The 24,285-nt window shown below is 39.7% G+C and overlaps 2 protein-coding genes across 7 annotated transcripts in view; both read right to left on the bottom strand.

The window, feature by feature from the left end:
- The window catches only part of LOC129731263 (uncharacterized), a 45,076-nt gene extending 34,868 nt beyond the window's left edge, over window positions 1-10,208 (bottom strand). For 2 of the 5 annotated variants that reach the window (XM_055691123.1, XM_055691139.1), the window contains exon 1: window positions 9,714-10,208. The gene's annotated coding sequence lies outside the window, so the exon portion shown is untranslated. The other 3 variants (XM_055691131.1, XM_055691160.1, XM_055691146.1) reach the window with 2 other exon arrangements.
- A 1,036-nt stretch (window positions 10,209-11,244) lies between these two features.
- The window catches only part of LOC129733864 (kinesin-like protein Klp98A), a 60,417-nt gene continuing 47,376 nt past the window's right edge, over window positions 11,245-24,285 (bottom strand). For both annotated transcript variants that reach the window (XM_055695428.1, XM_055695429.1), the window contains 3 exons: window positions 13,022-14,166; window positions 12,782-12,954; window positions 11,245-12,664 (listed from right to left, as the gene is read on the bottom strand). In XM_055695428.1, coding sequence (XP_055551403.1) covers window positions 12,419-12,664; window positions 12,782-12,954; window positions 13,022-14,166 — 1,564 coding nt within the window. In that variant the 3' untranslated portion in view covers window positions 11,245-12,418. The remainder of the gene's footprint in view (window positions 12,665-12,781; window positions 12,955-13,021; window positions 14,167-24,285) is intronic.

Below are 24,285 nucleotides of genomic sequence, written 5' to 3'. Positions count from 1 at the left end.
GCTTTGGACCACACTGGCCCGCCGTATCTCAGTAGGGACGAAGTCACGCTAGCTAAAAGTTTCCGTTTGCTGCCGTACACTGCTGAGCTATTGGACATCATGCGAGATAATGCTTCAATAGCCATTGAAGCCCTCTTACAGGCATATTCGACATGGCTCCCGAAGGCGAGCTTGTCATCGATCAGCACCCCCAGCAGCTTCGGGGAGCGCTTAGAGGCGATGGTGCAATTCCTGACACTGATCAACGCCTGTTGCTTCGACTTGCGGTTATTGACAACTGAAATCTCCGTCTTATGATGTGCCAGCTCCAGTTTTTTGGAGCGCATCCAGTCCTCGACGACGCTTATAGAGTGCGAAGCCGTCAACTCAACCTCCTCGATCGACTCGCCGTAGACCTGTGATGTCGTCCGCAAATCCAACGATCACAACCCCTTGAGGGAGCTTTAGTTTCAGCACTTCATCGTACATGATATTCCACAGTACCGGGCCCAGGATGGAACCTTGTGGAACCCCTGCGGTAATTGGGACACATTTTTGACCCTCGTCTGTGCTGTAAACTAGCACACGATTCTGGAAATAATTTTCCAGAATCCTGTACAAAGACACCGGAATGTCTAGTTTCCGAAGCGAGTGGGCTATGGAATCCCGGCTAACACTATTGAACGCATTTTTCACGTCCAACGTGACAATTGCGCAATAGCGAATGCCCCATCTTTTACGCTGGAGTGCTACCTCTGCTGTTTTGGTGACGGACAGAATAGCATCCACCGTAGACTTGCCTTTTCGGAAGTCGAACTGGTTACTCGACAGACCGTTTGCACTTTCGGTGTACCTAACCAGTCGATTGAGAATAACCTTCTCGAGCACCTTACCCGCCGAATCGAGCAGACATATCGGTCTGTATGCCGACGGGTCACCAGGTGGTTTCCCTGTCTTCGGCACTAAGACCAGCTTCTGTCGCTTCCATCTCTCTGGGAATGTACAGTCATCCAGGCACTTCTGCATGACTTCCCGAAATAGTCTGGGGGCCTCTTTGATGGCCTTCTTCACAGCCAGATTCGGAATCCCATCCAATCCCGGTGCCTTGCTCACCTTCAGGGAGTTGGCGATCACGATGAGTTCCTCATTCGTAATCGTTTCCGCCTCCTCTGCCTCGGCACGACTAACGCCGTCACTCATATCTTGGGTGTTCGGCAGGTTGGCCGACCACCTCTGGTCTGAGTTTGAGATACTGGAACGTCGGTGAAGTGACTCGCCAGCCGGAGGCCAAGGATTTGGCTCGTGGCGCGGAAAGAGTCCCTCTACGATCCGTTCAAGCATCGCTGGTGATTTTTCAGCGGGCGCCATCGCACCCTTTGTCTTGGACATCACCATCCTATAGGCGTTACCCCACGGGTTAGTGTTGGCACTAGCGCACAGTCTTTCGAAGCACGCACGTTTACTAGCTTTTATTGCTCTCTTAAGCGCCGCTCTTGCGGAACTGAATTCCCCTCGACGATCTTCCCTTTCTTCGTCGGTTCGCGCACGTTGAATCCTTCTTCTCGCTTGAAGACACGCTCTGCGGAGGTCTGCTATCGCGTCTGTCCACTAGTAGACTGGTGGCCTTCCATGCCTAGGCTGGCGGTTCCTAGGCATAGTGGCGTCACACGCCCGCGAAAGTATGGCAACAAGTTGATCAGCGCTCGGGTTACGAGTTCCGCTCGCCTCGTGTTCTCGTCTAATTGCTTCCGCAAATACCTCTTCGTTGAAGTGTGATATCCTCCACCCGTGAGGAGCTAGAGTGTTAATTCTACTCGCCACATGCGGTCTCGTTTTACAGTCTACACTATAACAGACCGCCCGGTGGTCGCTATGAGTGTAGCCATCGTCTACCCTCCAGTTCGTGATCAGTCCTGGACTACAGAACGTCACATCGATGATACTGAAGGTGCTCTTCATGACGACGTTGACCAGATCTATGTTGAGCTTTGCCAAAGCCTCCAACAAGATTCGGCCTCTCTGGTTTGCGCGTCGACTTCCCCACTCAGTTGCCCATGCGTTGAAGTCGCCCGCCACTACCAACGGTGATAGACCGATCAGGTCCACGGTGGCTCGGTCGATCATCCTTGCGAACTGCTCGGTAGACCAACGAGGCGGAGCATAGCAGCTGCATTAGTACACTTTGTTCACCTTGGCAACCGCGTATCCTTCGTTTGAGGTTGACACTACCTCCTGAACCGGGAACCTGCTCGTCGTCCATATTGCCGCCATACCGGACCCGTCCGAAATCCAATTACCGTTTCCGGAAGGAATACGGTAGGGGTCCCGAGATTATGGCGATGTCCGACAACGACTTAGTGACTGCTTGGTATAGCAGTTGCTGAGCCGCGAAGCAGTGGTTCAAATTTAGCTGTGTCACTTTCACGCCCGTGACTTGCTAGTGGGCTTACCGGCCGTATATATTATAGGATAATCGCTCAATTATTCATCTCAACAGCGTGGTGCACCTATATTCATCTTATTTCTCTCATTTGTCCAATAGACCGTCAATTTTCTACAAATTTATGAAAGTAAATCTATTTGCTTCTCGATTTTCTCAAGTGGCTGAAAGTTTTACGTTGAAAATATGGTAAAACTTGACGATAAATTGATAAAAAAAGGCGTGATGAGATGAATATAGATACAGAGATGAATATAGGAGCGGTTACATCCGGTAGGCATCCATAATCTCACATATGGGTAATCAAAAAACATTCAATACTGTTCAGGCATCACCAGCATTATTACAAAAGTTCACATCAATGGACAACGTAATTCTAATTCCCTAACAAAAAAAATAGCTAGTGTGTCTGTAGGTAATAATTCAAATTTTAAAAACAATTAATCCTGCTCAGGCGTTTCATATGCTAGTGTCTTTTCAGGTAATGTTTCGAATTAAAACAGCAACAAACCTTTCGTGTTTGGTACTGAAAAGTCAGCCAGTGTTGATTTAGGTTGTCCAACTCCCGACAAGATTGACTGTAACTCGATGTACGACGCTGTTCAAGTAGGTATAAGGGAGCTGCGTAGCCGCAAGGTTACAGAGTCCGCTTTGTCAAGCAAATGGTCTTGGGTTTGAATCTTAATAGAATCAGGCCATTCGATGTCAGAAAGGGACTTTAAGCATGGGTTTATTCTCAGGCTCCCCACCAGTTACCCTTCCTTTACGCTGAAATCCACAATACCTTTGCGTGACTTCCTCCTAACAAAAATAAGTCCCTCTTATCAATAAAACTGGCCAGAAGGACGTACGACGAAACTTCTCCAGGGAATTATAGTTGGTGATAATTGGCAGGAGGGAACGAGGCTTGGTATAGGAGAACAGTAGGCGTGTAAAATGAGAGGTAGCACATTACACACAAGCACTGACAAAAATAATAATAATAAGCATGCCACTTCTCAATAGCGATATTGCTAATAATAGAAGTGCGGAATACAGCAGACACCCGAGCATATCTCACAATAGATCTACGATTCTGGTCGCAGTGAGGAAGTCTATGCAGGAAAAAAGTAGGTATAAAATTTACAACTGATATTGTTATGAAGTTGAAATTCAGCAATGACTTTAAATAATGCTGTCAATTTTCTAAATTGGAATGCTTGCTCTTTAAAAGCGAAAGAAGATCATTTTTTTGTGTTTTTCCTAAAAAGGTATACTGCCGGTACCCGGATAACTGTCCCATAATGAAAAACAACATGTTGAGTAAACGGCGATTTAATATTATCCGTGAATTTTCAGATTTCCAGCAATTACATCCAGAACCAATGACCATAACAGTTTCATGGCACCACAAGTTAATCGTTGAGAACAAAAAACCATCGATGGAATTGGTTTTACGTTATATAACTTCAAAAAAAAAACAAAATGGTACAAAATATGCGGGTACATTTCAAAAGTACTCGCATATTTTGTCCCATCACATATAAATTCAACCAGCAACCGGCAGTATCATTGGCAACGTAGATTGTACTACAGAAAAACAACATTAGTCTAGTTAATTAAATGACATAATTCTATATGCCTAAAATAATCCGATATACACTCATCTGGAGCAAAATTATATGTTTGCAGTTCGTACCACTATGCAGTGGGACTGTAATGCGGGTACTTTCAATATGGGACAAAAACAACTTGGTATTTTTTCCATGTTTTTCCATACAAAAGTATCAATTTTAATTTTTTTTCCAGAAAATATGATAACAATTAAGTCGATTCCCGATGATAACTCAAAAGTGACCAAAATCAGTATGGGACAGTTATGCGGGTACCGGCAGTAGAGCAATCACTTGCAAAACCGAAGATATAAAAGTGCTCCAAAGGTATCACTCGACTCAGCTCGACGAGCTGAGCATTTTCTGTATGTGTGTGTATGTGTGTGTGTTTGTATGTGCAGATTTTTATTCTCACTCACTTTTCTCGGAGATGGCTGGACCGATTTTCATAAAGTTATTCTCCTATTTCATAAAGTTATTTTTCTAAAACCCTATCAAATTTTATTGTAATCGGTTTTTTAGTTCAGAGGTTATATATCAAAATATGACAATCAAGAAACATCATTATCTCAGAAACTACAAAACCGATTTGAACAGAATTGGTTTTAAATGAACGGGCTACCTGAAATACCCTTAACTTTTGAATTTTATAAAGATTGAACTTGTGATTCAAAAGTTATGAAGAGAAACCTGTTCTGAAAACTGTTTAATCTCACTCTTGTGTCTCAGGGATGGCTGAACCGATTTTCACAAAATTAGTGTCAAATAAAAGGTCTAGCTGCCTCCTAGCAACCTATTGAATATCATTGTAATCGGACTGTAACTTTGTCTGTAATGTATCAAAATGTGAAAATCACGAAACTTTATTATCTCACAAACTACACAACCGATTTAAACAATATTGGTATCAAGTTAACAGGCTAGTTAAGGGGTAACAAAAGAATTTTATAATGATCAGGCATATGGTTCAAAAGTTGTGAAAAGAAACATGTTCTGATGACTTTTCAAATTTATTCGTTTTCCCAAAGATGACTGGATTAATTTCAACAATATTAGTGTCAAATGAAAGGTTTGTCTGCCTTTCATTTAAGGGGTTATATACCTTTTTGGTCGAGAAAAATGAGGGAAGCTTGAATTTATTTTTAAGTGTATAGCACCATTTTCATTGTATCAAGGTGGTATTTTTCTAAGAGTACAATTTATCAGCAACAAAAAAATACGTTTAATTTTGAGATATTCCAATTATTACTGGAGTAATGGCCGTTTCCCCGCAGCACTATTTTTTGCAGAGGCTTGCGGTGATCCTGATAGAGACTCAGCGAGTCAACCGAAATTAAAAAAACTCATATTATTTCATTAGTTTAGAAGTGTGCCGGGTCCTTGAACGATCGCTTTTATGAGTATTTTGTTTTCAGTGCAAACGGGAACGTTTTTTCCAAAAAATGCACCTTTTGAGCGCTAAAAATTGCATTAAAATTTTTTTGCGGCAAAATGTAACTGTATGTTTCAAAAAGCGATCGTTCCGGCCCGGCGAATTTAATAACGAAAATTTAAAAAAAAAAAGATGAAGGAAATCGGTTCAGTAGTTTTCCCGCAATCAGGATCACGGCAAAAGTCATTTTTCGGAAAACACTATTCCGAGATAATCGTGTGTAAAGTTTCAAGTTTAGCTTTTGCGGCCGTGGCGAGGCGCACTGCAATTCGCTCTAACTTTCTTCCTATTGCTCAGATCTTTATGAAAATTTGTGAAAATGTTCTCAAGATGTTGTATTTGAAGATAATGCCATACATTTTTTTTCGGTTTTTTGAAAACCAAAAAGTTATATAACCCCTTAAGTACCATAAATTACTGGTAAAGTTTTCTCAATGAGCATACATTTAATTTTCGTTTTTCTTATTTGGTGCGCGGTTTTGTTTTTTTGTTTCTCGCACACAAAGAAAAAAACAAACTTGTCTCTATCGTGAAAAATAACAGAACATTTAGAAATACTTTAAATCATAATTGAAAAAGTTAATATATTTTCCTGTCACTCGCCAAAACCATGATAACAACTACGTTAAAAGTGTGTCATTTAGTTCTTGCTCTTTTAAGTTACGGAAATAAACATAATTTCCCAGAATACATGAAGTCATATGCTGGTTTGGAGCTAACCTAGCATGAGTTTTATCGGTATGATGTCAACATACACAATTTCCAATCTTAGAATTTCCGCCTGAAACGTTCTGGTCTTCAACTTCAATCAGTTTCGATGAGTTTGGTTTTTGCTAAGATAGGAGTTTTTTTCCTATTTTCTTTATTTAATTTCTTCCATTGTTGATATTATTCCCCATGTTAGGAAAAACTCGCTTCCATTCGCTTACTCTAGTGAATCATAATCATCGACAGCCTGTTCGGATTTATGCCGAAGGATGTCGCGCTGTAAAGGCTGTCATTGGCGACAGCTTGGAAGAACCAACAGACATAAGGAGATGAAAATAACAGCCCGCTTGGCATTACATGTGTGCACTGTTGTCAGTGGCTGTCGAGCTGTGTACCGAACGTATGGAGACCAGGGAGAGCTGTGAGCAAAACAATATCGCACGCTTAACCTGGAGGGTAATAGCGGTCTCGAGCAATTGGAATATTAATTGAGAGAATTCGTTATCGATTGTTTTTGGCATAATTTGCATGTGTAGGATAAGTTCTACGATACACCGTGCCCCAGTGCTGAGTTGAGAAAATTTTCAGATCAAAAAGATCCTTGACTCGATCGGGAATCGAACCCGGTATTACAACCTTGTAGGAGAGCTGGCCGACCGACATCGCTAACCACAAAGCCACGGGAAGAGCTGTGAGCAATGAGAGCCAAATTAGTTTAATACTTGCTGTCACGGAAAGACAGTACTTTTCAAAAGGCTGGCATGGTGTCTTCGGCAAAGTTGAAAAAAATTTTGTCTTTCCAAAAAAAATAAACAAAAAATGACACCTTTTTCCCATAGAAACATCTGTGAAAAGTTTCAGCAAAGTCAAAAATGACAGTTAAAAAAAATTAAAATTGGGATATTTTTTGTGGAATAGCTATTCACCTAGATGATAATCGAAATTGATCCACTCATGGTAAAACACCCTACTATTTTAGTTTAGCTCCCTTCGGGTGGCGTAAACCAAAAATATCACCATATAAAACCATTAAAACGCCAATCACTAAACTGCCCATAAAAGCATAACTGTCCCATATGGATTTTTATCGATTTTGAGTCAAGTATGGAAGTAGCTTATTTACATCGTAATTCCTCTTAAAAACTGCAATTTAGACCGACTTTATTCGAAAACTTTTCCAAAAAACATCCCACCTGAACTGTCCCATATGAAAAATAAATGCATATCAGTCCCGTATTGATTTTATTTCATTATCAACATTTTCTTTCTGAATGAAACAATCAGAATACTTTAATATTTTTTAAGACCATTTTTGCACGTTGGAGAGCCAACAATAAATATGAAAGTTGGTTTTGAAGTTTGCCCAGGGCTTTCTAAAATGCACGTTTTTCTCTAGCAATTACCAGCGAAATTACGTCAAGCTGCGCTGTTTTTTTCTCACTATATCGGCGATAAAACCTTCACTGAAATTTGTTATTTAACAATCGTCTTCCTCTTTATTGTTTGACAGCAAACAATATCCTGCCGGATATTTTTCCATGACACGATTTTAAAACACAAAAAAATTTCATTGATAGTATTCAAATCCGACTCATACTCGACAATAATATTTATTTTACACTTTTATTAGACATTAATATTGCCAAACTTTTATACTGTACTACTATTCAAGTGTTATATTTTGAAACCAAATGCGCTTCTTTTTTGTCAAAACTATGGGACTGGCATGCATTTATTTTGCAGCTAACGTCTATGATTAAATGCATAACATTCACTTCTTAGAAATTCCTGAATAACGTATTTTTTATGATCATTTTTACAACCAGAGTATGTTTTTTCGGGCGCCAATCATCGTATGGGAAAAAAGTGACCAGAAAATTTCAAAAAAAAAACCCTATACAAAATGTTCACCTGCTCGAAAAAACACCCTGTGCAAAATTTCAGCTCAATCGGACTTAAAATGGAGTGGCGCAAAGCGATTGAAGTTTGGCTTTTTTGAAAACCGAAAAAAACATTTTTTTTTTATGCCAAATGACTTAAAAACGCATGAAACGTCGAGTATTGGTGTCATCTGAAAAAATTTTTTTTTGCGAAAATTTACTCTCATTTTTATTTTTACACAATATTATGAACCACCCTATGCCGAATAAATGAACCACCCAAATGGAACATAATGTATTCGATGCTAGTTATAGTGTATATCATTATACAAGCTATTTCGAGAGACTAGTGATAAATTTCAAAAGATAAATTCTAAACATTTTAAACTCCGCCTTCCACAATTGAAAAACCGACTAATTCCCAGAGAGTAAATTTTTGCAAAAAAAAATTTTCAGATGACACCAATACTCGACGTTTCATGCGTTTTTAAGTCATTTGGCATCAAAAAAAAATTTTTGAAAACCTAATTTTTCGGTGATTTTTCGGTTTTAAAAAAAGCCAAACTTCAATCGCTTCGCGCCACCCCATTTTAAGTCCGATTGAGCTGAAATTTTGCACAGGATGTTTTTTCGAGCAGGTGAACATTTTGTATAGGCTTCTTTTGAAATTCGAGATGACCATTTTGCCTGGCACCCTAATATTTATAGTAAACTTGAGCATGCATTGATCTGTTATCCTCGAAGAAAGTATAGTAATTCTAACCTTGAGGAACATAGAATACGACTGAAAGTATAACATTCAAATTGCATTTTCTACCTCTGCATGTTTTTCCATATGGGACAGTTTTGCCTTTATGGACAGTAAACAGCTATATCACTAAATATACATCGGTTCAGCAAATAGACAGAGCAATTAAACTATACTAATTCAATTTCAAATAAATGAATCAATGAAACCATTTGGCTCATTCGCTTCATTTAGTATACCGCATTCAAGGTCAATCTAAATACTTAATTCGCGTTGTCATTGCACAGCCTACATTAGCCAAGATTATGCGGGTAAAAGTTTTTCCCATTTGCGTGATAGACAGTTTGGTCGAAATAAATTGGATACATTACAAAATGGGTCTGGAGTTCTGCAAAAATGAGTATTACTTTACAGAAATACAGTGTTTTTTTTTGTATAGCTATAAAAATTTAACCTATTTTCTGAACGTTTCAAAAGTAATTCTTATTTATATTAATAATTATATAATTCTTATTTATATTATATTAATCTTCTTATTTGCATTTTTATTATTGTGCATCTGGAGTTTTTGCCACAAGGTCAATCGATCAATATCAAAGAACGGCGCTTAACGTTTGTGCAAAGAGAAAAAACTGCAAAAAGCACCAGAACCCGTATCTGGTCATTCTTTCTTGTCATTTTTTTTTTGTGATTTAGCTAAAACTTATGACTACCTTTGATTTAGTGTCCCCTATTTACGTTTCCATTACATCGACAGTTTTGAATTGATGTTTTTTAGCACTTAATTATAGTTATGTTTAAAATCTGTAACAATTCTTCACATTTGTCATATAACGAACACTGTATTTGTTAATGAATGATTTTTATTTAAATAAAAGTAACACAATTATTCATATGTAGAATAACTTAATTTAAAAACAACTCTTCCACTAACCTTCGCGAACGGAATGCTCTATTTTCTTCCCTCTTTCACCGTTAACCACACACGACTGACAGCAGTGAAGCTGAACCAGTTACCTACCGGTAGAACCCTACGCCAGAGTTGATTGCATGTTTCGCCAAAATCGACTGTGTACGACTTGTTTATTTCACATTCGTAATGCACAATGTAGAGGGTTTTGCCACGATCCTTCGAGGGCTGCCGTTGTGCATCACAGCACAGCACAGGTATTGGTAACATCCTGCGGGTTAGGTTACCATGGTAAACATTGCTGTTGTATACAAACGCCTGTCCAGTTTTAAGCTAGTCTAAACAGTCTAAATGCCCCAAACAAAGCGAGTTAACACTACAGACATCCATCGAGGGGGTCATGGAACATTGATCAGGAAATTTTGGAAATATAAGAGTTTTTGGAAAATTTGTTTGAATTTCACGTTTTCATGAAAGTGTTTCAAACATAAAACCTAACAAAGCTCTACAACATAAGCAAATTTCAGCAAAATATGAACTTATATCCAAAATGTCAAACTACTTTGATTAAATAACGAATGAATTCCAGTTGAAATTATTATATGATTAGGAATCAGATTCTGTACTTTATATTTTTGTACAGCAACTGTTCGCTAACTGGGCAACGAGCACTTCCCAGTTATTGAAATCAGCTCGCTAACTGGGATATCATCTCAACGCCGAGGGGGAGTTCAATAAATAACACTGCTTCGCGACAACTTCATAAAAGGCTTGCGTTCTCAAGTTGATCATCAAATAGTGATGCCGCAACTACAAACTTATCTCTCAAATAAAGCTTATAACTTAAGTTTTATATAGCGAGTACATTTATCAGCTATATATTTGTTTTTTTATTTTAATTATGCTCGATTGGAAAAACTTTAATTTTTCATTTTTGGTTCCCAATCCATATGCCCCCGTTTGTTTAGATATTTGACGTTTGTTGTCTTTTCAACTGGGAACAGCGTTGCCAGGTATCCAGATTTAGCTGGATTATCCAGATTTTTGAACATGTATCCAGGTAAACAGATTTCATGTCCAATTATCCAGATTTTTCATGAATGATCCAGATTTTATCCAGATTTTATTTTCTCTGTTCCGCAAAAAGGTCATCACTTCAAATTTGGCGCGAAATTTTGCAATTTTGTCACCTTAAATTTTACGTACCTCAAGACTTTTATCCGAAGAATTTAACTTTCACCCCTCGAAATGACTTCCAGATTTTTTCCAGATTTTTTTTTTTGCCTTTTCCAGATTTAAAAAAAAATGACCTGGCAACGCTGACTGGGAATCCTCCCAGTTAGCGAGCGCCCAGTTAAAAAGAAGCCCAGTTAAAGCGTGCCCAGTTAGCGAATAGTTACTGTATATGATTCGGCGATATCATTTAACCGGTCTTACATATTTTCGTAAAAATTATTGAGTCCCAGTCCTATCCTTAGTTTCAGTTCTTACGAACCCAATTCTTTCCTTCTATTTTTTTTTATCGATATTTGTTTCGGATAACAAAAAAAATCAATTAATAGTACCTATACAGTTTTATCTGCTATTTAATTAATACGAACCATACCTATCAACTGACGCAGGTTTCTCAAGATTTTGTTGGTTTGTTGCTGTTCTTCTCACTGGTAAATATAAGTTGATCAACCAGCCATAGTATTATTTACTTGTTAGTGTAGCAAATACATCCAGGTTTTTTTTTTCTACAAACTGCCGCTTATATTTTTATTCTAACTACGTTTTTTTTATCTCAAACAAGATTCAATTGTATGGTTTGCGCCATTTTTCTGGTGCTATGCTACAATCAGGATGCAATATACATTGCGGTCAACACCTTCAAAACTACTGCTACAGACCTAGGAATAGGGATCACACCTGTTTGAAAAAGTTGACTTTTTTGCTTTACATATATTCAACAAATCCAAACTAACATATTAGTTACCTAGCGTTGTTTATCAGTAAGGTGTTTGTATTCACCACCCTTTTAAATAGTGTTTTATTAAATACAAACATTTCAACTAGTTACTATAAAACCGGTTTTCGTTACCTGTCATAAAAACGAACGCACTTAACTAATTTTTCTACGTCGGGATTGATATTCTCTCATAAGGGGGATGAAAAATCACAGTTATTTGTATATGTTATTTGCTCTCAAGCACGTTTCTGTTTTTTTTTTGAGTCAAAATCATCACTGAAAGTTTACAACAAAGGTCTACATTGTATCATACATAAGGCAATGATGTAGTTGATGAATTAGGAGTTAAGGTAGGTACCAAATGTTTCAACAAATTCCGTAAGTTTTTATATTTACTTTAGACCGCTGTTCAATTTGAGGCTTTCGAATCACATTTTCATTTGCTTTGTAGAAAATGGATCAAGCCTTTGACAAAATTCTATACCTATCTTCCTAGTAGAAAACGAGTTTCAACTGATAGCAACACCGCTTCCTATTGCACATTACATTACAGGTTTCAGTCTAGGACTGATCGTATTTATTGTCAGAATTCTTACTTAACAAGCACTATTATAAAAGAAATTGTGAAAGTGTAAAAATAAACTAATGAAAAGAACGGATGCAAGCTACAAATTAACTATAATAACGTTTTAACCACAAGTTTAAAAATCAGCCTTACAAATTCCTTGTTGCTTTTCGTTAGCTCATAGTTTTATCTTCAAATGCTCTTCCACTCCTTCTAGCCCGTTCCATGCTTCCCAGTTTCGAAGAGTCCTTTTTTGAAAAACGCTGAATGTAGCTCGATCAAGCTAGCCTTGGTCAAACCGGGCCGACCTTCGCCTTCGTAAATAGGGCTGTGCGGTATTTTCGAGCAAACGACCAGCAAGCGGCGCAGGTAGGCTTCCAGCTGGCGGCGCCGTGTTTTCGCTACCGATTCCGTGTTCGATGCGAACAGCTCTCGTCTTGGGAATGGGATTGATGTGACCTGTAATTTGATGAAAATTGGTATTAGGAACCGTGGAAGTTTTGGCGTTACATTTAATGGTTTGCATAAATATCAACGGAAATAATACAACAAAATTAGGAATAGCTCTGGACTCACCTTTTCTCCATACACTTTTTTCATCATCAAGTGTAGCTCTCGAAAACGGCTATACCTCCTCAGTAGTGTCCATCGATCGTCAGGCAGATTAATTTTCACTTCGTACTCGTAGTGTGTCTGCTTTCCAGCTCCCCGGATGATGAACGTCGGAATATTTATTAAATAGTCTGAGCCTATTCAAAGGAAAAAGAGAAACCCAAATGAGTAACGCTTCAAGCTACACTTAGCCTAACCACTCACGGTAGGAACTTTCAATGGACGGTAGCGAACGAGTCACGCTTGGTGCGTAGATGGTGTCAGTTTGTGACCGCCGCCGCACGTAGTCCGAGTAGACGCAGGAATGAATCCGACTGTCGTCGCTGTCGGTAAAACTACCAGGCAAATCACGAACGGATTCGAGTCCACCCCCGTCACCGTCCGAAAGACGGCCGCCTTTCTCAACATCTTGCACTTTAATTTCCAGCTGAACAATTCGCTTCTGAAGCTCCTGGAGCTCACTTATTTTGCTATTCAGGTGCGATTTGTCCCCATTCGTTTCAAGTACTTTCATAATTTCAGCCTTTTTAGTTGCTATGCTTTCTCGCAGTACATTCATTTCGCACAGTATCAGGTTTGCCATGGTTGAATCCATCGAATTATTATCCAACGAAGACGACTGGGAATGCTGGTCATCTTCATCTTCGTCATCGTCGCCGTTTCGGCTACTTACCCGCAGAGGGTGAGTCCCATGTCGAATGTCGAAGATCTCTGTTCTTATACTGTTCTTGTTACCACCCCCACTTAGATGTACCACCTGAGTGGCGCGCGTTAGGGCTCTATTCTCATCATCTGTGCCGTGCTCGAAGTTTTCATCTGATTCGTCACTAAACTCGCGCAACTGTCCTTCTTCCACGGAACCAGGCGAACCGCGGCTGATCTCAATGCTGCTACCATTCACAATCAACGTCTTATTAGCATATTTCGGGTTTGGTGTGGATGTGCTCAGCAGCAAGCAGTGATCGTCCGAGCGAAACAGCAATTTCCCATTCAACTTCCCTCCGTTATTCTCACTTGCCTTGTTTGTCTCGAAGCTAACGCCGCTATCACTCATACCCTGTCCTCCACCCGCCAAACCAGCTTCCTCGTAGTCGGACTCATGATCCACTCCGGATTCGGTGCCCTCTACCGAGCTTCCACAGTTCGGCGTAGGCATCAAGTTTCCCAGCGCTTCCAGAGCTGGGGTATTCAAGGCCGATACGAACGAGCAGTCCGAATTTGCTGTGTGGAAAGTATCACAAGTTTCTAGGGCACGACCATCCGCACTGGATGATGGTTTTAATCCAGTCGCTCCGGTTGAGTCAGTTGGAATATCCGAACAGGTTGTTTTCGACAGATTGAGGGTCATGCTGAAACGAATGGATTATTTTATTAGTACCAAACGATCAAATTGCGAAAGAGAATTGTACTAAACAAAGTAAACAGTTTGGGCCAATGGATGAATGTTTAGAAGCATCTTATAAATAAACAATATATTAACTAAAATAAGTCGAGAAAATATAGAACCAGAGAAGGAGTGGAGATACTGGAACAATTTGAAATCTTAGTCTTAATTTAATTTCACATTGTCACATATAACAAGTTTAGCTCTAAATTCAGATTTATTTTAGCTCTAACATCACTGACTGTCCAAGGTTTGCCCAGCAAAGTCTTGTCAATTACGATAATTCACAACCGTGACCTCCGTTTGACGGTGCGCTTGCTTCAGTTTCCTGGAGTGCATGCCGTCTCCGATCTTGCGTATACAGTTTACAACCGTCAACTTGACCACTTCAATCAACCCGCTTTAGCGCTCCAGGGTTATGTCGTCCGCAAAACCGAAGATCACAACCTCTACAGGGAAGTTCAGTTTCATTACTCTGTCACACATGGCAGAGCACAGCGTAGAACCTCATTAGTTATTAGTTTATTTATCTATGTCAGCGGTTCTCAACCTTTTTTTGACCGCGTACCCATTGGCAATACTTTCCAAATCAATTGTACCTTCTGGCTTGGTAGATCGCGTTATGTAGTCTAGTTCAGATTTTAAATTAAACTATGGTCTGTTTAATTGCAACAGCCATGTTTTAAGAGCAAGATTGAAAAACAAATTAAGTAATATAACGAAAATTGCTTCGTCCGCCATTACTGATTTTCATTTGGCGTACTCCCTGAAGGCTAAGCGTACCCCAGGTTGAGAACCGCTGATCTATGTGTAAAGCAAGCAGATCTTACTTCTTTACTGGAGAAACAACTGGAACGCTCACCAAATACGAATAAATCTTCAGCAGACGTAAATGCACGTAAACGTAAACGACGTAAACTTAATTATTCATTCATTGCTGAATCTTCCGTCGTTGAGCTAGGGTGTCACCATGACATAGAGGCTTGCACGGATCACCGTATGGAGGCAAATTCTGTGGGTCACGTCATGGCAAGTTTCTTGGAGCAATTCGGACAAACCGTTTTTGAGCTCTCTCAATTCGTAGGCTTCAGGGCAGTTGATGTGCCTTAGCAATGACGGGGAATCGGTGACTGGCACAGAAGAGTTTTTTATCCTTTACCACATCCAAGTCATTTATCTTTCAACTCTGTTGAGCACGACTCCATCGATGTGGTAGTTGAACATTATAAACTGCAAGTTCCGATGATTCTATGCACTTCACGACGAAATATAGTTTTGGGTCATACGCATACACACGTTTACATTCATCACCAAGCAAAAAACGAACATAATTTGAAAATATTGTAAAAAGCAACGGTCCCAAGTTACTTCCTTGAGGTACACCACACAAGTTAACGAACGAAGCGGTCAGAGACACCAAGCTGCTTACTTTTGCGCAATAGTATGCGATGATCAATTCTGTCAAATGCGGCTTTCAAATCCGTATAAACCACGTCCATTTGGCATTCTGCTTCCAGTTGTGTAAAACAAGTATTCGTAAATTCCAACAAATTCGTGGTAACTGAACATCCAGGCATGAAACCATGCTGGCCTGTAGAAATATAACACTTCATTCCAGCTAGAAGACTTCGATTGACAATAATTTCGATCTGGCTTTCGTTAGAGGACCAGTTTAATCGTGATTCATCATAATCGCCATATACTAACACAGTATCTTTGGCCAATGCTTTGTTATAAATGTCACGAACCGTTAGGACGTGCTGTTCGAAAACTGCCACATCGCGACTCTTGTCTGGTGGTAAACCTTGCGGAGACGCTGCGGTGAGACGCACTTCTGACTCTCCTCCGTGTCGTGAAAGTGCTATGGAATCCCGGCTGGCACAATTGTACACATTCTTAACATCTAGTATGTAAGGCTGTGCGAGATTTCGAATGATTTCGTATAATTTCGCAAAACTCGAAATTTCCCGAAATTTCGGTTTCGCGAAATTGCCTAAAAATTTCGTTGAATTTCGCTGAATTCCGCCTAAAATTTCGCGAAATCAAACTTCCAATTTCGACGATTACGAAATTTCGGACCAAATTTCCGATGCACATTATTACATTATTTTGGTTTGTGCTCATTGCGACTATAAATTAAATTGAATATATCTCAACAGTTATCTGGTATACTATGTCAGACATAGAAGATTAAACTCTCAGCCGGTAATTTTTGTTTTTAAAGACAAAACCGTAACATCATGCGGGAGATATTTTTTATTCACGCAGAGCATAAAATTCATGTCATCACTGAAGTCATATTCGAGGAATATGAAGCCGTCCAAATGCGCTACAAGGTATCTAGTAATTTGTTTGTAGGAATAAATTTTACGCATCTTTTGCGTACATCAAAATGTGGTTATATTTGTTAAAAGGTCACTTTTTGTTTTTCGTTAAGGAGGGCATAGCAATTTCTGTCAAAACTAAAGCGCTGAAGCTCTACCTTACAGTTGTTCTATGCCACTCGACTTGTAAAAATTTTAATGCGTTTATTCGGATTTCTCTGTGTTAGAGGACTCCTCTTCGCACACCGTAGTGTATTTAAATGTGTTTTTTTCAGATAGTTCATTGCTATCACTAGGCTGACCAGATATCATGCCTTATAGTGTGCAGACAGAGTGATCGATGTGTCAAGCAGAAAAAGTTGTAATTGCCTGAATTTTTAGTATTGTTTCAAAACACTCTGCTTTCAAAGTCAGCATAGGTTTCAAAATTGCCAGGTACCTTATTAAAAATATTTTGAACGTGTTACCAAAAAAGTATACTTTATCAATAAATGAATAAAAAGCACATGGTTCGCTCTCGTTGAACACATAACTGAGAAATGTTTCTCTTGTTTTAGAGGACACAAAATTTTACAATGTCAAAAACTAGTTCAGATTATAGCATAAAAGCGATTCTGACTTTGCACATGACGAATATACAAGGCAGAAGAAAAGAAAGGTTAGAAAGAACGAGAAATAAGAGAACGAGGATGATTACGAATAACTTAATTGAGCAAAAAGAAAACTATTTGTTTGTTACAACATTCCATTCTAACTGTTGATTGGTTGAAAGAAAAATAATTTTTGGTTTGTTTCAAAGGGTCGTTCCCAAACCACGTAGTCATATATAGGGAGACGGGGGGGGGGGGGGGGGGGTTATCAAAAGACCACGAAAAATCACGCGGGGGGTGTGGGGGTTAACGAATAGACCACGTAGTCTTTTTTCTGACTTATAATTTATTATTGCCACTCAGTCAAGACGAAGCCTTCGCAATTTTTTAAATAATAAATTTATTTGATTAATAAGTGTCACGGAAAGTTTGAGAGTTGTCAGCAATTAACTGTAATCAAATTTTTGAAACATATTTCAAATTTATCCGAACGAAGAAAAAATTTATTTTTGTTTTAAACTGGCTTTGCCTTATATGGCATTTACTGCTTTAGAATAATAGTTCTATTTTGCAATGCGTCGGAATTCATGACATTTTTCCTGGAAGTATATTTCAATACTCAACGACTGGTAAAAAAAAACAACGTTTTGGTCTTAAAAACAATATATAAGACCTGGATGTTCATGAACTGAAGGAAGAAAGAAAGATAAAAAATAAAAAAAAATAAAAGTAAGGTTTCACTTATTATCAACTAAATATTTTTCTAGATGATTTCTAGATGAGTATACAATTTACCATATCTATAAGCGAAAAATTTATCGTAGATGATCAAATTACTTAAGCAAATTTTATTTATTTTGATACTCAACAACAAATTAAAAATCATTTTGAATATACTCAACAGAATAGCGTATTTTAAATTACTTTCAGGTAAGAAAATTGTTATATTTGTTAAAGACAATGAAATATTATTGAAAATTCAACAACCATTATCTATTTGTTATTTTGGTTTTGAGAAAATGATATTACTCAAAATTCTATTTACAATTTGCGCAATAACTAATAATCAGTTTTCTTAAACCTTCATTTTTTTATAAATTTTTCATACTTTATTGTACATATATGCAGAATAAGATCACAAAACAAAAGGACACGAAAGACCACGGGGGAGTAGGAGGGTATAAAAGGGATCAAAATATGATCACGTAGTTTGGGAATGGTCCCAAATGCATTTTATAATTTTTGGTGTCGCAGAAACTCACAGGGCATATTTTTTTAGGTCAAAATTATTTTCTACAACCTTACCAGAGACACTAGTTATGCCAGTCAAACAAACCGATTTAGCTGAAAAAATAATTTAATCTCCAATTGGGCACTCTGTGGGCAGTTAAAATATTTTTATAATCGAAACAGTTGGTTTGATTGGCATAGTGCCTTTGGCAAAGTTATAGAAAAAAATATTGTCCTTCCAAAAATAAACATGTTGTAAAAATTTTTTTTGAAAAAATATAACTTTTTTTTTTGATATCTTCATCGTTTCGGTAATTTTTTTGTAATTTTTATACAAAAAAAAATAAGATTTTTGAAAATAAGCTTTTTTATATTAATTTTAATTTTTCTTTTACATTAAAAAATGAATTTTTTGATTTTTTTTATCGGAAAGATAAAATTACTATCTAAAACTTTTCCAGAGACGTCACACTGATCAAAAAACTTTTGGCTCTGAAAATATTTATAATCACAATAATCCTCCCAAAATAGCATTTTAAATAGCTTCTCAGCCTATAGAAACGTTTATGCAAAGTTTAAGCCAAATCTAAAATGACAAAAAATATAGAAACTGGGACATTTTTTGTGGAACTGCTCAGTTAAAAAGTAATTTTAAGTTGTATTAAAAAATGTGCAAACATATTGAAAACTTTAAAGTTTACAGAATAGTTAACTTAAATTTTGTTTTCCTCGAATTGATAAAGATGTCACTTAGTCTAGTCTGACTAAACGGTGTTGAAGAAAATTCAATAACACTGGTCGACAAAAGCGAAAAAAAAGTTGCCCTAAAGCTCATGATGGTTGGTTGCCCTCCAAAAGTTTTACAGCTTTTTAACCATTCCTGTGAATTTTGCTGCTTTTAGAGAATGCAGAAATGCATCCGAAGGCCGCCGAGGAATTGCTTATCGGATTCGCGCTTTTACGTTTGCATAGGGAAAAACCCTTTGGAAAAGTCATCTTTGCTAGGGACACCAAAACTCACAGGAATGGTTGAAAACCTACCTACCATCTCTCATGTTTTCCAGTTCGAGCTCTAGGACAAAACTTGGATTTTGAATGATGAAAGTGCTATGAAAGAAGGATTACTAATTTACTATTTTAAACATAGTTGCATTCAAACCAAAAGAATCAGTTCAGAAGTTTATTAAATAATTATTTACAAAGACATTTCGAGTTTGACCTTTATATCATTTGTATCTATCGCGCTACTATTACCTGCAATATAATCTGTATAAATGAATGCATCAGATTTCAGTTTTTAGCGTTTTTGATTTTCTCGACAATGTCGGTTTATCGATATCTGAATACCTACGTTACTCTTCGTCGACCAGGTAAGCACCTTGCGATCAGCTGCTGAAGGGTACTTCGTTAGCGTACGCTCCAACGTTTCAAATCATTGTAATGCTATGTTTCAGGAACATTCATTTTATTTTTCGAAATTTCGCGAAACTTAGAGACCAATTTCGTTTCGTCTCGAGAACTCGAAATCCACCTTGATTTCGTTTCGACTAATTTGGCGAAACCGAAATTAAGGGTTAATTTCGTTTCGTTTCGTTTCGACACCAGAAAAGCCAGTTTCGCACACCCCTACTAGTATGACGATTGCGTAATAGCGAACTCACCCTCTGTTGCGCTGAATTGCTACCTCCGCCCTCTTAGACGGAGAGCATAGCATCCAGTGTGGAACTACCCTACCGGAAGCCGAACTGGTTACTTATTACTTGTACCGTTTACACCCACCGTGTACCTCACCAGTCTGTTGAAAAGCATCTTGCCCGCAGTGTCCAGCAAACAAATATATGCCGATGGGTCTTCTGGCGTTTTTCCAGCCGGTTTGCCCCCCTCGCACTCTCTTTTCATTGTCTCTTCAAATACCTCGGCATCGAAATGCGATGTCTTCTACCTGAGGATGGTCGGAGTGTTGGTCCTACCCGTTGTGGTCCACACCAGCGGTTCTCAACCTGGGGTACGCGTACCCCTGGGGGTACTTGAAAGCCTTCAGGGGGTACGCGGAAGAATAAATCAGTAATGACGGACAAAGAAATTTTTCTTTATAATACTTTCTTGTTCAATCTTGCTCTTAAAACAAGACTGTAGCAATCATTGTTTGACCATAGTTCAATTTGAAACATTAACTAGACTTCCAAAACATGATTTTCCACTACTCTCTCTCACTCTGCGAGAACATTCCAAGCCAGGAGGTACAATCGATATGAAAAATATTACCAAGGGGTACGCGGACAAAAAAAGGTTGAGAACTGCTGCTCTACACTATAGCGGACGTCGCTATTGGTGTATTATTTTATTTACTACGTCTTCAGTTCAAGCTGTACAGATTGACACGAATTTTAAAACGATGTCTGGTTACATTAAAATCAAAAGCATTTGTATTATTCAATGAGATTAAACATCTCTCCAGCGGGTGGTTTTGTCCGAATATAGTCCGGTGCGAAGTTATCCAGACCGGCGCATAGAAATTAATTTGTTGAAGTAGAATCGGGCAGTCAACATGGTTGGGTGAAACGTCGAAAGCAAACATTCGTTGCAGATACACTCATCACTGGTGTGAAGGTTCCAATCTAATCTATCGGCGTCGCTGATCATACGGCGGCAGATGTCGTTGGTCGTTCTATGGAAATCGTCGCAAGGCAAAACGAAGAAAACATCACTGTATTCTCTCCATCCGAACGATTGGAGTTTCTTGGTGAGGGTAAGTTGGTCTCGAGGTACGATGTCTATCGAGCCAGTCGTCGTAGGCTCGAGTCTCAGCGTGGGAGAAACTGTTATTGTCAGTGAATCGTAGCACTATCCCCGAAATTATCCTGTACCCTAAACAGTTGGCTACGAAGTCTGTGTAAAATAAACAGAAGTTCGAGTTTCAAATCGGCATGTAGCACCAGGGCTTTGCTTTGGTAAGGGGCCCAGATTTGCACAGCCTACGCAAAGACACTCCGTACAAATAAGTAATCTATGGCAAAGCCATAAAAGAGGTCGAATTGAAAGCGGTACTTTCAATTAAAATCGTGGAAAACTAGACGCGTTCCATGAAGCTGGAGCTAGCGCACTACAAAACGAAGGTCATTATGGTAAACAACAAAAAATCGGAGCAGAAGGCGAAATTTGTGTTGGTGGATACACTATCGCACGGTATCATACGAGGCAGTATGTGTCCTGGCTGGCATGGTGACCATAAATGCCTAGTCAGGGAAGATGCAAACTGCTTCGATGGACGTGACATAGGGGGTATACGGAACACCGAACAATCACCCTCGATGGTCAGGTGGCAGAGGGACTGGTCTAACTCTACCAAGGGTAGATGGACACATAGACTCATACCGGCGGTAGTGGGGAAATAAACTTCCACCTAACACAAATCCTGGTGGGCCATGGTTGCTTCAGGCAGTGTCTGCATAGATTTGGTCATGCAGACTCGCCGTGGTGCTCGTATCGTTCTTCGTATGCCCCCGTTTCGCGCAAGCGAGGAGCGGTATAATGGCGGTGAGCGGACCGGACACCACCCCGGAAAATTTGGTTACCAGAATGTGCGCGGACGAGGCCATCTGGAGAGCAGTCAGTGCGATTGCTTCGCGGATAGTCCAAGCACTACAAGGCACCAATCGACGGGTGACCATCGAAGTGCCGGAGTAAGCTAACTTCTTGTCTCCTAGTAGTTAGCCGAACTTGAAAAGAGGGTAATTTCCCACCACTTTGAAAGATATAAAAAAGGCTGAAATGCTTACACGTAGTCGCTGCGATATACTTATTGAAGCAGAGCTTGCTATTCATGATCATTCCTAAGTTTTTCATGGAAAAAACGCGTTCCAAAATTAAGCCATTCGCTTTATACTCGTAGCGCCACGGCTTTACTTCCTCATGCGATGGAAAGCGTGATCCCAGAGATTTTTCGCCTCAGAATATCTCCCGGTGTCGGCTGGCTGGGAATTAATCTAGACCAGTTGGGTTGGTTGTGAGTGGATCACGCTACCCCACAACCATCGACACCTATGTTGGCGTTGGGATTCGAACCCAGGCGTCGAGCGTGGTTAACCCTGTCGAGAGTTAACGCGATTACTCAAGTTGCTCACAAATAAAACGAAAATTAAAGGACCGAGGTGGCTACCTTGCGACACGCCAGATGGCGTCGAATACCGGTTAGATTCAACGGATTTAGGAGCGCAGCCACGAGATGAGCCAGTTATCGATGCCGAGCTTTTCTAGTTCACTTAGTGCTAGCTCGTGGGGTACCTCATCGAAAGCTTCGGCGAAATTCACGTAGACACTATCCAATATTCATCACTATCGTGGACGCTAGCCTATGTCATAAGGTTCGTGGTAGTATGCTTCGTTGGTGTCGCTCTGGTGCTGACGGGCTGCTGTTGGTCGCTCCACTCTCAGATTCGATACACTTGTAAGCAGATAGCTATATGTAGCGCTGATGCCATCAGTGTCCGTACGTCGATTGACCGTATCAGGAGTGGTGTATATGTGGCACATCTTCAATACCGGCAGCGCCTGTGTTTTGAAACTGGTATCGACGATCGATGGATTGTAGGTGTACATCGTACGACGGCAAGGAATTTAGCAATTCACGAGAGACAGGTTTAGGGTTAGCGTTATACACCAATTTGAAAAAAGCGGCAAAAAGTTCGACAGAAACTTCAACATCGTTACTGGTTGTGCCCTTGTAGGACAACACTGACGGAATCGATTGTGTGCCTTTTTTGCTTTTGAAGAAGTGCCTGGAAGAGAATGGTCCCACCTTGGTCTCGCTTTCTATTCGGAAAGTATAGTCTCGATGAGCAGATTGCAGACATTCGTTATACTCTGTCTCCAGCATGCGAAGGGTTATTCTGTTATCCGCAGTACGATGTCGCATTAATCGGCGGCGTGCCTCACGGAGAATGTTACGTTTGCCTCTAAATGCAGTGTTCTACCACGCAAGCACCCGTTCGAATATCGGATGTCAGTTGTGCGAAAAGGTGTGTTTTTAGTAATTATTCTAAGCCATCGTCTACCTTCCAGTTCATAATCAATCCTGAGCTGGAAAACGTCACGTCAAAGATCAATTCCGCACCATTTCTGCTATATGTACATTGCAGAAACAACAGCAACACTGGAATCGCTAATTTTTTACATTGTTATTTGTTTGATACAAATTTCTCATTATGCTCATTTCGGCTCGCTCGTTAGACAGCTGTTTTGGCTCGCTGAGATTCAGTCCCCCGGTCTATACATATAGTGTTTATAATGTACATTACTCCCAACGTTGATTAGATCTAAGTTGAGCTTTACCAAAGCTTCCAACAAGATCTGACCCCTCTGGGTTTTCACTCAACAGCTTCCCCACAGTCCCCCAAGCACTGAATTCGCCGCCAATGACGTTAATCCCGTCAGCTCCATAGGTCGACCGGCTGGGTAACTTTCCAACAGACCAACGTGGCGGAGCATAACAACTGAAGTAGAACACTCCGTTCACCTAGGCAACCGCGTACCCTTCGTTTGAGGTTGAACCGGGAACGTCCATACTGGACTTATCCTCAACCCAATTACCGACCGTGTCCGGAAAGGATACGGTAGGGGTACGATACGATGGCGATGTCCGACAACGACTCAGAGGCTGCTTGGTATAGTATAGGTTCAGTTGTGTCACCCTAACGCCCGTGGTTTACTAACCGGCAAACCGATTGGGCACCTCGGGCCTCCCATGAAGTGTTTGGCGTCTTTTTTTTCAGGTGGAGGGGAAATTTGCGACCAAACGCCTGAGGTGACCAACCTCAGAAAAACAGATACATTAATAGACTACATCAGCGCATCGAAGCGAGTCGCTCGTTGTGTTTTTCTCTCCTTATGCCCATTGTTTAGGGGAAGAAGGGATAGCAACAGGAGGAAATAACGCTGACT

Source organism: Wyeomyia smithii, chromosome 1 (genome assembly GCF_029784165.1).
Source record: "Wyeomyia smithii strain HCP4-BCI-WySm-NY-G18 chromosome 1, ASM2978416v1, whole genome shotgun sequence".
NCBI lineage: Eukaryota > Metazoa > Arthropoda > Insecta > Diptera > Culicidae > Wyeomyia > Wyeomyia smithii.
This window is presented reverse-complemented; position numbering and strand designations above follow the sequence as displayed.